This window comes from Cyprinodon variegatus, unplaced genomic scaffold (genome assembly GCF_000732505.1).
Source record: "Cyprinodon variegatus isolate N-32 unplaced genomic scaffold, C_variegatus-1.0 Scaffold267, whole genome shotgun sequence".
NCBI classification, from domain to species: Eukaryota; Metazoa; Chordata; class Actinopteri; order Cyprinodontiformes; family Cyprinodontidae; genus Cyprinodon; species Cyprinodon variegatus.
Genome location: NW_015150720.1, coordinates 126,449 through 140,907, shown reverse-complemented (window position 1 = coordinate 140,907; position 14,459 = coordinate 126,449). Strand labels below are relative to the sequence as shown.

General features: G+C 37.7%; 1 protein-coding gene across 4 annotated transcripts in view; it reads right to left on the bottom strand.

Annotated features, from left to right (window-relative positions):
* brd8 (bromodomain containing 8) overlaps positions 1–14,459 on the bottom strand; it is a 32,095-nt gene that overhangs the window by 7,154 nt on the left and 10,482 nt on the right. For 2 of the 4 annotated variants that reach the window (XM_015382782.1, XM_015382783.1), the window contains exons 8-16: positions 13,514–13,656; positions 13,068–13,259; positions 7,387–7,477; positions 7,147–7,296; positions 6,910–7,064; positions 6,086–6,494; positions 719–771; positions 360–622; positions 136–228 (exon numbers count right to left, since the gene is read on the bottom strand). In XM_015382782.1, the coding sequence (XP_015238268.1) occupies positions 136–228; positions 360–622; positions 719–771; positions 6,086–6,494; positions 6,910–7,064; positions 7,147–7,296; positions 7,387–7,477; positions 13,068–13,259; positions 13,514–13,656 (1,549 nt within the window). The remainder of the gene's footprint in view (positions 1–135; positions 229–359; positions 623–718; positions 772–6,085; positions 6,495–6,909; positions 7,065–7,146; positions 7,297–7,386; positions 7,478–13,067; positions 13,260–13,513; positions 13,657–14,459) is intronic. The other 2 variants (XM_015382784.1, XM_015382785.1) reach the window with 2 other exon arrangements.

Here is a 14,459-nt window from a genome sequence, read left to right as displayed (position 1 = left end):
TTAGGGTCTGTGAATACTTTTGGCTTTATCCAGGTGTCGCTCTATAAAATACCAACAAAATAAAGCTATGAAATTTCAAAAGGTTTACATGAGTGTGAATAATCATGCAAGGTGGTGTAACAGCTGCATACTGACCTGTGATTGGCAGCTGCTCGCCACACCAGCATGATGGCTTTCTTCCAGATCTTGTGAGCCTGCAGAGCCTCCAGATCCTCACTGCACACTGAGCTGCTCAGTTCAGGTAGAAAAGAAGGGAAAGAACCAAATGTCAGCAGGAGGTGGAAACTGCAGCACCATCTGGGAGGTACATGCCTCCAACATCACACACTGATGATGGACTCTGAATCTGTGCCACTCACAACTGTGATGAGGCGGGGCTGCTGGGGATGGAGTCTGCAGTGGTGTGCAGCTGGAGAGATGAAGAAGCCGTGCGGAGACTGTAACCGTCCTCGCTCTCGCTGGCTGCCGGTTCTAGCTCCATTTCGCCATCGGGTTCAGAGGAGAACTCCTCCACCCCATCTTCTTCCTCACACAACTCTGTTCCTGTGACCTCGCTGTCCGCTTTTGACTCCGACACATTCTCCACTTCCTCAGCTCCGAGGCCATCCTCTACCTTCCTTTCCTAAGACAAAAGTTAAGACTCATATGGGGAAAAAGCTGACTTTATGTAGAAGAATGCGATGCATTGTGTTTGCTTTCTCTACCCTGGGTGCTATACCTGGGACTCCCAGTCTGTTTCTTGTTTGTCTTCTAATACTGAGTCTGTTAAAACTGCACAAATGAATGACAAGAAGGAAATGTTTATAAAAATGCAGGGTATGAGGTAAACATACAGGGCTGTGAAAAGGCGTTTGTACTCAAACAATTTTCGATGTGCTTTTTTCTTTGAGTCAAACTAAATTGTTTCACATTATTAAAAAAAAATTACAACATAAAGATAACTAAAAAAATACAAAAGACAACTTTCAAATGATTTCAGGCATTAAAGGAAAATCCTTCCACTTTTAATTTGTCTCCTTAACCTAATAACTTGCTCAGCCTCTCTTACCTGAAACAACCGGCACCAAGAGTTTGTAAAAACTAACCATTATTGTTTGAAATCAAAACCGTAATTTTACCCCATTTTCCTGGTCAAAATGTTTAATTTAGTCACGTTGGAGGATTTTCAAATCTGTTCCTTATTGATAAGTCATGAACTCTGACCCCAACAGTGGTAGGTGATGTCCTCAGTGCTTTGAATGTTATTCTCTCAACCAGATTGATTTTGGTGAGGCTGCACCTGTCTCATACCTGAAATACTTAGCTTATCCTGAGCTACTTTCCATTTCTGTGCTGCTATGTGTTTAGGCTGCTGGAGGACATAGGGAACACTTTTCTTCTTTCTTATTCATTCTATCTCTATTTGCTCATTTAGTAATATTTGTTCATTCCACCCATAACTTTTATGTTCTCTCTGCTTTTTCTTGTCACAGTAGCTTCATTAGGTCTGCTCTTGTTGACTGTAAATCCATCCTGGAATAAAATACTTTCGTGGATTGCTGCCATCAATATCTGTTCACAGATGTTGGAGTTTGGCCTGTTTTTTTTTTGTGTGTAGTCCTGTTTTATTTTTTATTGTTTTTTTTACTTTGACTAACTGTATGTGCTCTTTTTCATCCTCTGACATGAGAACTGTCCCAGAGCCTTTGTGTCTGGCCGTATCTTTCCTGGACGGGCCATTTGTGGAGCTGGTCAACAGTTTCTTTTTGTATGTCTGAATGCATTGCCTTGAAACCCAGTCGGCCTCGGCATAAGGCCCCTCACACAACTGAATGTTTCTTTCTGTTAAAAGGGAGTTTTTTTTCTCTTCCCAATTACTGTGAGAGATTGCTGTTTAGTCAACAACGACATCCATGCAAAAATCATTGCCGCAAGCTCATCCAAGAGGAGAATGTCTTGCAAGTCAATGGTTGGATGCAATTCACTGGTTTTCCTTGAAAGAAACTGTAAACCAATCTGACTGTATCCTCTCCAGAGTCACTAAAGGTTAAGACATTTGTTTGCAAACTATTTTTTGAATTATGTGTAGCTTTTTGAGCTATTTCAGCTTTCAAGTAGATTTTGGAGAAATAACAGCTACCTCTCAAATCTTGCCATTATTAATTTATAGAGCTTCTCCAGTCCAGTATTCATCCCCAGCTTTTGCTTGAAACAGCCCTAATTAATATCCCCAATGACCTCTGACTCCAGCCTTCTCTTCCTACTATTACTCTTTGATCTTAGTTAGGCCTTTGTGTCACACTCCATCCTCCTCCAAAGACTCTTCTATTGGCTTACAAATATTCTCCTCTCATGGTTCTGCTCACACCTAATTGCCCACACTCTGTTTACCCAGCCAAAAACTTTTTATTCCATCCCCTCTCCTATCACTTTTGGTGTCCCTCAGGGCCCAATCCTAGCCCTGCTCCTTTTTTACCATCTATCTTCTCATCCTCGGTTCCATCCTCTTCCACTTCAATGTCTAGTTGAAGTGGAAGAGGTCTGCTATGCAGATGACACCCAGCTCTACCTCTTCTGCAAACCATCTGGCACATTACCTCCTCCTATCTCTCCTCTGATCTAATAATTTATAACAAATGGGGCCGGATGACAATTCAATGCCAATATATATATATCCCAATCTAATTTTATACAATAACAGTGATAAGACATTTCCGATATTTTGTAGCATGCATTACAGTCAAAGAGTACAGCGTTTGTCAGAGACTGACGTTCAAGGTTTGAATTTGAATTTTGTTTTTTAAAAGAAAATATTTTAATTGGAGAATTATAATCATCGTTTTCATAACCATGTCATGGCATTCTTGGCAGTATTTTCAGGCTTTTAATCATATTTCATATTGATGCTTAAATTACATCATATCAACCAAAATGTTGAATCCTTTATTAATGTAAGTTTTGGCCACATCATCATGCCCTAATAATACACTTTACCAGACAAAACAGAAATTCTTTCAATTTGCACCAATATCATCAAATTTTCTTTTATCATTGATAATTCCTCACTTCCCCCCTTCCTTAAAAACAGTGTTTCCCAACCGGTGATAAGCGTACCCCTAGTGGTCTGTGAGTGCATTGCAATGGGTACATGAAAATGTTTTATTTCTTAGGTAGTAAAAAAAATAGGGCTGGGATCGGTTTTGCTTTTTGATGACCCGATAGAAAAGTTAAACAAGCTTTTATTGCCCAAACACTTTGTTTTTCTTATATGTTTGAGTTCACCAAAACAAGAGGAAGAATAGACTGGGAACAGCTGTTTTAAAATAAAACTATCAGAGCTCATCTCAGATGAAACTAATTAAATCAATGTAAATAGAATTTTTGCTCTAAAAATTTAATGCTCAGGTTAAAAGATTTAGTAAATGAGTTTTTGTTTTATAATCAGTTATTGTATGTGCACTTTTGAACAATCATCAATACTTTTGACTGAGAGGGGTGCTCATGGTAAGACAAAATGCCCAAAGGCTTATACAAGTAAAAAAAGGTTGGGAAACACTGCTTTAAGGGAAAGGGTTGGGGAATCATCCTAGATAGCAACTTCTCCATTCAATTCTAAATTAATAATATTATTAGGTCAGCTATTTTCAGATTTGTTCTATAATCCACCTCCATACTTTTCTCAGTACCCACGCCATCTCTGTCACTGCAGCAGATGATGACAGAAGAGTTCACACTCTTCACAACAGACTTAGAGAAGATAAACAGCATCTTGCTGCAAATGCCAAAGGACCTAAGCTTCCTTAGGAAGTACAGTCTGTTCTGTCCCTTCTAATTGACGGCTTCACAGGTGTGTCTCCAGTCCAGTTTGTTGTTGTGGTGACTGCCAATGTACTTATACTCCTCAACCATCTCCTCTTTTTCTCTGTTGATATTAACAGGATTCAACTTGTTCCTGTTTCTTCTGAAATCTACAATCCTCTCTCTTGTTTTGTTGACATTCAGGATCAGATGATTATTTCTACACCATGTCACAAAGCAGTTCACCAGCTCTCTGTACTCTTCTTGTCCTTCTTTGATGCATCCTACCACTGTTGGATGCTTCATCTGTATTTCTTCAAAAGACAGGAGTCTTGCTTTGTACTGAAAATCAGAGGTGTACAGAGTAAAAAGGAATGGTGAGAGTACCGTCCCCTGTGGTGCTCCTGACTACTTGACTAGGCAGCTGAGCCTCCAGTCTAACAAAATCTGGTCTGTCTGTCAGGCAGTCTTTGATTCAGGGAATTGTTGATGCTTCCGCCTGAGTCTTCTGAAGTTTCTAACAAAGTAAGCCAGGATTTACAATTAACCATTGATTATTGGTTTCCTAGAATTACATTTGTTCAATTCAAATGAGTTTATTTATATAGAAATGATTCGCAACACATCAATTTCAGGCACTTCTTTTAAATAACCCATTTATTTTATCGGATTAATTGATAATGTTTGTTTAGAAGTAATTCATTTCAGTGCTGTGATGTTACTGCTGTCCAGCAGAGTATTCATCTTTATTTTTTTTCCAGTAATCTAATAGGCTCCTTCCATCCATTTTCTGTCATGCTTATCCCTGCTGGGGTCGCCAGGGGTTCTGGTTCCTATCTCTAGCTGTCAATGGGCGAGAGGCGGGATGTACCCTGGACAGGTCGCCAATCTGTCACAGGCTAATAGGTTCCTGTTTTGTTTTAAATTTTTAAGTTTAGTAATGTGTAAGAATACATATTTCAGTTCTTTCAGTCAGTATTTCTGAGTCTGCTGGAGGTTTCTTCCTGTTATAAGGGAGTTTTTCCTCTCCACTGTCGCTACAAGGATGCTCAGTATGAGGGATTGTATTTGAGTCTGATGATCTGATTTAACTGTAAAGTGCCTTGAGATGAATTGTGTTGTGAATTGGCGCTATATAAATAAACTGAATTGAATATTTAGTACAGCTGGCACAGTTAATTGCTAAAATAAAACAATGTCCTTTTTTTAAATTCAACATGTTGCAAAAAGTTTTTAGCCTTTTATGTCATGAAACAATCCTTTAGATAAAATAGAAAACTTTATGAAAAGTCTTTATGGAAAATGCAGCTTATTAGTGAATCATTAGTTGATTAATATCTATCCACTTCAGATTAATTCATTTATCCATAACTTGCACTCAGTTCAGAATCTAATCTAAGTCCCTCCTCTTTAAGGCCATCATTAATTTATTTAGCCAAACTTTTCCACATTCACCCACCCCCTCGCTCCCACAGGTCTATACTAACTTATTACCCTTCCTTAAAAGCCACTCAAAACAAACACACAACTTATACATATAACACAAAACTTATCATTTGTGTGAACTTTCTTTTACTCTGTTGACTTAAAGTTCCTTTTCTTGTTTTGATTTGATTATATTTTACAATGTCTCTGTACGTTTCGAAATGTTTTGTTAACTAAAATGAATTATCACTATTGAAATTATTCGTCATATCTGCAGGTCAGATAATAATCATACCTGGGTTTGGCTTGTGAAATTTTGCTCTGTTAAAAAAAAACAACCTTAATTTGGGTCAATACTGAACAGAACATTTACATGCTGAAGAAGTTAGCTTTTTCTATTTAAGGATGAGGGAATCATTCTTCAGGATCTGGTCTACATTGACAAATTACGTAAAAAAAGAAGTAATCACTGTGGTCTAAATATGTCCATCACATGCAAATACTGTTTTGCTATGTAATGTACCTTGGGTCAGAATTATGGTAAATGTATGCTCTTGATTGTGTTTTTCCCCTAACATAAGAAAAAATCACTCCTCTGTTATGCATGTTTGGTTACTATACAAAAACGCTGGAATTGCTTATGATATTTCTTCTCATACTTGCACTGGGATGGAAGCTAGGTTGTACAAAGTAAATAAAAAAAAAAAATCTTTTTTTTTAATTAAAAATGGGGAAATTACTTTTTCCCAGAGGTCTTGGCTGGGTGTTTTTTTTTTCTTTAATGAATGAAATCATTATTAGTTATTTGAGGATTTAAAACATTTAGGTTTGTAAGGCACAAACACTGTTTCACACCACTGTATTCAGGCCTGTGTACACATACCTCTGAGGGTTTTTTCTGGCTTTTGTGCTGGTGGTTTTTCACCTTCACACTGTGTGCTACCATCTAGTGAAATGCGTTTGCGTGAGCGATCCGCTCCCTCTGTCTCTCTCACTCCTTGACACTGTGCAGGCGTGGCACTGTGCTCCACAGTCTTTGAGTTGCAGGAGGAGGTGGGATGAAGGCTTCCCAGCTCCAGGGAAAATGCTGGAAGATTATTTTCTTCGCTGCTGTACAGAGAAGAGAGAGACACTTCTGCTCCTCCCTCCAGAATCCGGTGAGTGGGGTGTGGTTCTTGGGGCTGTAAAGGCACAGCATCCCAGGCCGCTGTCAGAGCGTGGTCATTCTCCTCACAGAGGGACAGAGCTGCTTCAACTGCTGCAGCATCCAGCGCCTCTGCTGCCTCATCTGCCTGCAACGTTGAGAAGGAAAATTCCCTTTTAAACCCTGTTGTGTCCAATTAGTTGTTTCCAATAAACAAAAAAGAAGTGGGCAAACTCTAAAATAATCAATTTAATTCCAGCTAGGGGAGCAAGACTTTACTGATCCAGCCTGTTTGTATGTTCCTCTGTATTTTGTCTTTTCCTACCCTTTGGACTACCAATGGAAATTAGCTCAGAGACATAAAATCTAATATAAAATGTAATTTCCTTTGAGATGGTTGCACCTGTACATGGTTCAATTTTAATAAACTAACCAAACAAATAAGGGGAAATATAAAAAGTGGTGGATCAAAGCTCTCAGGTGAGAAATTGTCCACAAAATTATGATCTGTCCATCTCAGACGAAAACAGACGATTTGAACAATTGTTTTTTTTATTTTTTACCTTGTCTTCAATGATGGCGATAATGTCCCCCACTGTCTTCAGGTCCAGCTCGTCCCCCATGTAGCTCACATCCTCCTCACTGAGCTCTGCTACCTTATCTTCAGCAGAATCAGCTCGGCAGTTAGGACGTACAGACGGCGCCATCAAATCCACTGCTGCATGCAAAACAACCCTAGATTTAAACACTGTAAAAACTTTATTTAGAAAAATATCCACAAAATTAGATGGCGGGTCGACCTGTGCTTTCTGACATGGTAGGGTCAACGGAGGCGGATGGAGTTGTGGAGACGGAACCACTGGAAGGGGAGTCTGTGCCGACCATGAAACCGATCGAAGAGGAAAACTGGGCAGGACCTGCCTCCAGAAGACGGGACAGCATCGGGGCACCTGTTGTAAACAAACAAATGTACTGAAACATGCAATAGGTGGGCAGCATCACTAGGAATAAAATCAATGCTGCTAATGCAGGGTTCGTACCTGTTGCCTGAGAAAGAGGCTGGCAGGATGAATGCAGCTGTGAGTCATGTGATCCTGACACGTTACCAGGAGACCCGTCACTCTCTCCAATCTGGGAGGAACACAAATAAGAGGAAGATTGCAAAGAGAAATAAAAATTACACAAAATTTCAGAACAAATGGCTTAAAAAATTGGATCCATCTCTACAACCCTCCATGATGAGTTAAAGGGAGCCCTGCAATATTTTACTGAGTTTCAGGTTAGATTTTCTTTTTTTTTTTACTTAACATTTAATTAGTTAATTTAGATTTTATTCACCATACCAGATCAGCCTACAGACCTATGTTTTTTGGTCTACGGAATCTATTTTTCAAATATTAGATATAGCAGGAGTAAAGTACTGATACTAGGTGTTAGAAGGTCTTACTTTTTCCACCTCGAATAATGTATCTGAATCTCCTAGAATATGAAGCCATTTCTCACCAACAATCCTATTCAGGTGATTCCACAGATTTTCTGTCAGATGTAGTCCTGGACTCTGGTTAGATCTGTTCTAAAGTTATTTTTTTCTTCCCTTGAAAGCTGCTCGTTCTTCTGAAGGCATGCTTGGACTCAGAGTTGGCTATTTCTAAGCGTATAATCATCAGTTTTTGGAATAGAAAAGCATCATCTGTTTTAATAGCCAGTCTTTTGATGCTTTAGACTGACATTATGTTTGGACTCACTATGAAACTTCAGCCATCTAACAGCAACCTGAGGATTTTTGGGTACAAACTAACTGTTTCATGTCTATGAAAGTACTCTGTGATCTCTTTACCGACGCTACCTTGTTTTATTGTTAGTCTGGAGTTCTTTTACAGATGTGCACTACTGAGTCTTAGCAAACACACATTTTGAATGGTGAATTAATCTCATCAGACCGTGATTCGCCTACTTTTTTTATGTTGTGGTTCTTATGCTAACCTCTGTTTGACAACTTTAAGAAATTAAATAATGTAACGTCACACTAACCACAAACAAACATTTTTAAAAGTAATCTATTATTTTACATGATGAACCAATGTGTTGATGGTGTTGCGTCGACCTTTAAAGTTAGCTTCGAAGGGTCAGACATAAGAGCCGAAGTAGGAAGACCAAAAAGGTGTATGGTGGGGAAACTAATCGGGAAAATTGGTTCCCTTTTTCCTGTTTGGTTGATTTCTTTTCTTGTTTTTGTATAATCTTTACATTCTATTAGTACAGTTTTCTCTGTACGATTTACAGAGAGAGGTAGGACAGGCTGATCTCTTCGTCTTTGACCCCTGCAGGAGTGTATAGTTCCTGTTCTAACATCAGATCTGTTTGTTGCTTTTATTAGTAGCCACAGCAAATGAAGCAAACACTGGCTGTAGAGGTGGTGAGCTGAGATTTGTTGTATTTTACTAATAGTTTAGGATGTTCACTGGAGTTCTTGTTATTTATGAGTTTTTAATCGTCTATTATTGGAACATGTAGGATCCCATCTGTCTGAATGTTTCAGTTTTTACAACACTGCAGCCAAAGGCATATTATTTGTAGTCAAATTTAGAAAACTACTGAGACTGCAGTTTATTCTGTACTTTTAGACCAGCTGGTAGTCTTTGGAAGTAAAATGTTAACTTATTTTTGTATTTCCTCCTTTTTTAAACAACTAAGAATTATAGGTTTTCTGCCTCTGTTTTGTTTCATCTCAGCTGCTCATGAGTTATCTTTAAACTCGTTCTTTTTAGTTGCTTATCAGAAGCAGCTCACTGAGGTTCAATTTTTTTTTTTTTTTGCAAGTTCTTTTTTTTCTCACCTCCTACAATTAACCAAGTTTTGCCCATCAATTTGGAAAGAGTCAATGGAGGGGTGAGTGAAGGATTATAGTGGTAAAAAGGAATCGGGATTTTAGACTAAAAGCAATGCTATAACAGTAAAAAAGACCTCAAACCCATCAACAAAATATTTATTTAAATCACCTAGAGCAAGTAATTTTTTTTGTCTGAAAGCTTTAACACATATTACAGATCCAATTTTTACAAGGACAAATTTAAAGGCACAATTGGTACCTTTTGGCCACTAGGGGCGTTAGACCTGTAACTGCCCGTATTTTGCTTCTGCTAAACATCTGTCATAATCCCTTGTTTTCTGACCCACATGCAGAACACACTGAGGAGACAGGTAGAACAGATTTCAGATTGTTTATTTAAAAAAAAAAAACAGGGACAACACGTGCAGTTTCTTCAGGGCGTCTGGAAACGAAGAGAGCATGAGGCACACTGCAACAGAGAGCGAGAGTCAATGGGAGTATGTGTACGATGAGAACAATGGCGCTAAAAGGCTAAATGCTTCAGACATGAACGATCCACTGGGGGGAGTGAGCGAGGTTGCAGAGGTCCGTAGGCGGGAAATGCAGGAAGATGGGGAAGGTGGCTGCCAGCGTCAGGCGGCTGGTAGGTAGAGGGTTAGCCAGGGGTCAGCCGATCAGTCTGCGGGGTGGCAGCAAGATACAGTAAAGCTGGGCATCGTGCTGATTGAGCGCTGGCGTGAGTGCTTGAATCTCAGAGAGGCTGCGGGGCCGACCAGAAGCTGATCAGATCTGCAGAGATCAGTGACTCTCAGAAGGTGCTCCGAAGTGAGATCTGAACAACCACGTATGGCCAACACTCTGGCGTCCAAGTGCTGACAGCCATCCGCTTTTAAGCCATCCAAGCCTCAATGAAAACTGAACACCTACGCACAGCACCTGACCTCCCTGCTAATCAGCAGCCACCTGCGGTAGAGAGGGAGAAAAACAAAGACTGCACTGACACAGAAACCACCCTGACAACATTGAAAATAAATACAAAGATATATGACTGTATACTAAGAGCAAAGTGTTAACTTACCAGTCTAATAATAAAGTTGAGAAAAGAGAATCGGTTTTACGTCCGGCTACTTCTTTCAGCCTGCACCAAAGAACAAACTCCTTTCCATGATCAACTCTTGTTTTTCCTCAGACACGATCCCTTTAATTTTTTCTCTTCTTAGTCTCCTCAGACGGTTTAAACTTTTTTCTTGCCTCAGCCATGACCAGTAGTAGAGGAGGCGGAAAAGCAAAAGCCTTAACTCAATGATGATAAAAGAGCCTGTGGTCATAAAGCGATACGTTTTTCCAGGTTACATGACCTGGCCAATGACGGTCCATCATCTCCTAGCTTACATAGGCGATAATTTAAGAGGGGAGCCCAGCTCGTTGCATTGATAGTGTCAAGCGCTGTATATTGGCCTGAGGAATCATTTAAAATAACGTATACGCATCAACTCTTCAGGTCATAAAGTCTTTGGTGCGCCTTTAAAGATGTGAAGCACATGCATTGCCAATTCCTCCACTTGCTATCCGTTGTCATTTTCTTTTATAAAGGTTTTTTTTTCATTGAAATTAAAATATTTTTGTTCAAATAAAACTATTCAATATTCTGTAACATTTATTGCTGTTATTTGTGTCATGTTGATGGAGAAGGAAAAAAAGTTAGACCAAATAATTGGTATCCACATTGGCCTTTTAAAAACCTGTATCAGTTCAGCTCTACTACATAATGGGATGCTCTCCTCTCTTTTCAAGACTGTGTAGGAACCCTGATACTGGATCACAGACATGCAATATGTAGGATTTGTTAAACATCTCCTTCTTTCAGCAGCTGAACTAAAATATAAGCACGTTTTTTTGGCTGTTATAACTTAATGAATCATAATTACATAATGTATTATTAGTTGTAGCAACTTTTAACATTTGCATTTTGTATTTAATAAAAAAATTATCTAATCTGTGATGAAGTTATTATTTCTGTCCATGTTTTATAAATAAAAACCAATGACTTATTTTCCACTACAGAATAAATGTATTTAAGGTTGTTTTTGTTTTTTTCTCTTTTTACAAAATTAGGTTTTACTGGGGTGGGAAGCATCCTTGATGATCCTACCTCAGCAGAGCATTGCAATATCATCAAGGATTCATCCCACTCCATCAAACATCTGAATGACCTGATAAAATACAGGTTACACTAAACCAAGACAAACACATTTAAGGATAGTTCTAAGAGCTGTATATGGAGCCAACAACTACAAAACCAAATGAACCTGTCCCCCTGAATCATACTGATCGTATACTGATCGTACTGATCATGTGCAGCAAGTGAACAATTTCTGTGCAATAACCAAATACACAAAGATGAAATGAACTGCTTCATCTAATATTAAAATACTGCTTTGCACCTGGACTTATTCACACTGTCACTGCATTTGTATCAGTATATATGTATTATTTTATTCTATACTAGGATTGAATTTTATGCTCTATTGATTACTGTTTTTTGTAAAATTCTCTATATCACCATAAGACTCCAAATTATTTGTACCTAGGGCTGAAGCAACTAATCAGATTAATAGTGATTAATCGATTATTGAAATAATCAACAACTATTTCAGTAATCGATTAATTATTAACTGCGGTATAGAGACTGTAAAACATGCCTTTAGCTGACAGAGCGACCCACTTAGAGCAGTAATTATACCACAACTTAAAAGAATAATCGTTATATGCAGCCCTATTTGCGATAATAATAAAGTACAGACCTTGATGTTTATAAAGTAATCATTAGGATCATTTAGATGTATTATTTCTGATCAATTGTTTGCTACATTGTAGCAGCAGCAAATGACATCAAAGCACCATCCAGCATATATCAAATATTAGAGCCGTATTTGTGTTTATGGGACTTTGACCATAACGATGAGCAGACACAGCCTTAAAGGGACAGTCTGCAATAAATTTGGCTTTTTATTGGCAGAAAGGAAATATTACTTTAAATAAATACTTATGTGAAAGTCTAATAATATCACATCAAAAATGACAGCGCTCCAATGGCTTAGAATGAGTAATTAATAAATACGTAGAGGCGGAGCAGCCGAAAGAGGACAAAGTTGTCAGCTTTACATTTTACCTGTATGTAAAAACATTGCGGTGGGAAAGGAATTTAAAACAAGCAAAAAAGAGAAACAAACACAAAAATAAACACAAAATAGATCCCTTCAACCAAAGAGAGCATTTTCAACAATAAAAAAAAGCCTTCAAATGCAATTTTTTAAGTCTCAAATATTTTATTTGCATTCAAAAACTATTTTCTATGATTTAAAACATTTATTTTTTCATTGAAGTTACTTTTTTTTATTGATTTTGTGTTTGTTTGAAGCAACTTCTTTTTTGATTGAATAATAAAGACACAAATGTCCTACCCATTATATGGTCCAATCAAAAGACAATGTTACTTCAATTTAAAAAGTTGCTTTAAACAAAAAAGACTGCAATTCTATCAAATAAAACAGTTTCAATCAAAGAAAAGCAGTGTGTCTCAAATATATTTTTGCATTCAAATACTTTTTTTCTTTGATTGAAAAGTTTTTTTTCATTAAAGTGAAGATTTTTTTAATTGAAAATATATTTTTTGATTGTAGCAACCTTTTTTTGATTGAATAATAAAGAAACAAATCTAACTTCATATAAAAACATCTTTAAACACATGTTCGTAAACTGTGTTTACACATATCACCCATCCCTAATCTCTTAAATGCAGTAATATGAAATAGTGATGTAAATTTTGGAAGAGCTGCTCTGATGATTTTATTTTTTTTTTTCATTTAGAGAGGAAGTCCAGCTTCTTACCAGTCTGGAATTTGAAGCCAAGATGCTTCCTTTCTTCAGTAACTCTGACAGGAGGGGAGATGGTGGGGGGGTGGCCTTCTGGTTTAGGAGCTTCTTCTGAGTGGGGTCCTCCAGAAGTGCCCCATGGTTTATCTCATCGTTAGCAGCTCCAGAGGTTTGAGAAAATGTCATTAAGGTTGCTGCTCCTGAAGACTGGAGGCAAAAATAGTAGATAATAAAATAATCAGTTTAATTATACGTTAGTTTTCAACTGTCTTACGTGTCTCTAATGTGACATCTTTTGTTTTTCTTGTAAAGAAATTATTTAAAAAATGGAAGCCCCTAAAAAGGTGAAAAAAATATACTGACACTGACAAAATACACAACTTTTTAAATAAAAGAAAGTGGAAGAAGGTTTATTTTGAAGTGTAAACCTACTGTTTGCATTTGAACCTTCCTAAACTTACATTCTTTGTGGACAGACCATCCAGCGTCAGGCTCTCAGGTTGGTCGCCCTGTGGGAAGTCCTGGCTTGGGGAGCTACAAGCTGGGGGCGAATGCATGGTAATGCTGGGTATCCGTTTAGACATGCTCTTAGCTGCCTGTCTGGCTGAGAGAGGGAGAAGCAGTTTTGTTATCAGACACTATTTTTTCTATATGAGGAAATAAAACCTTGATTCTCCTGCTTTTGGCTGTGCACACAGACTAACAGTTGCTGGGCTATCCTTGCATCACAACAAATTGAAACAGGGTTGAAAAAGAAGTCGTATTTAATTCTGTTAACTTTAAAGATCCACTAAAAAATAGTTTCAGCAAAGAAAAGTCAATGTTATATAAGAAGGATCTTTAACACAGAGCTTTAAGGCTGCTAACAGTATTTGCTCTTCAGCTCATAGTTGGTTGTTACATCTCTTTTTCTCCTCCTCAAAATAAATAACACGGCAAAATCCTTCGGCATCTTTGCCGTCGACATGTCCTGAATTCCTCGTTTTCCAGCCTATTTTTTTTAAATTTGCATTTTTCTCCAACTTTTTCTCCTCCTCAAGCTTTTTTTCTGAGCATACAGCTTTATGATGAACCGGAAGCAGTTATATCTGATAAAATATATCTTACAAAACTGTTATTTTAAACTTTTTTTTTAAATAAAGGATTTTATATGCCATGATAATCAGAAGTAGAAATTAAGGCCTTTATTTAAAAAATTATAATTTCATGACTTACAAGTCCAGTTTAAGTTACCGTAAATAACATTTCAGTTATTTTCTTATTGCTTTGAATTGATGATGAAATTGTCTTAAATGCACACTGAAAAAAATGACTTTTCAGTGCAGTAAACTCTATTAGAGTATTCGTCATAATTTCTACTCTGTATTTTTAAGCTTCAGTAAAAAATGGAGTTTCTGAAAGAAAATT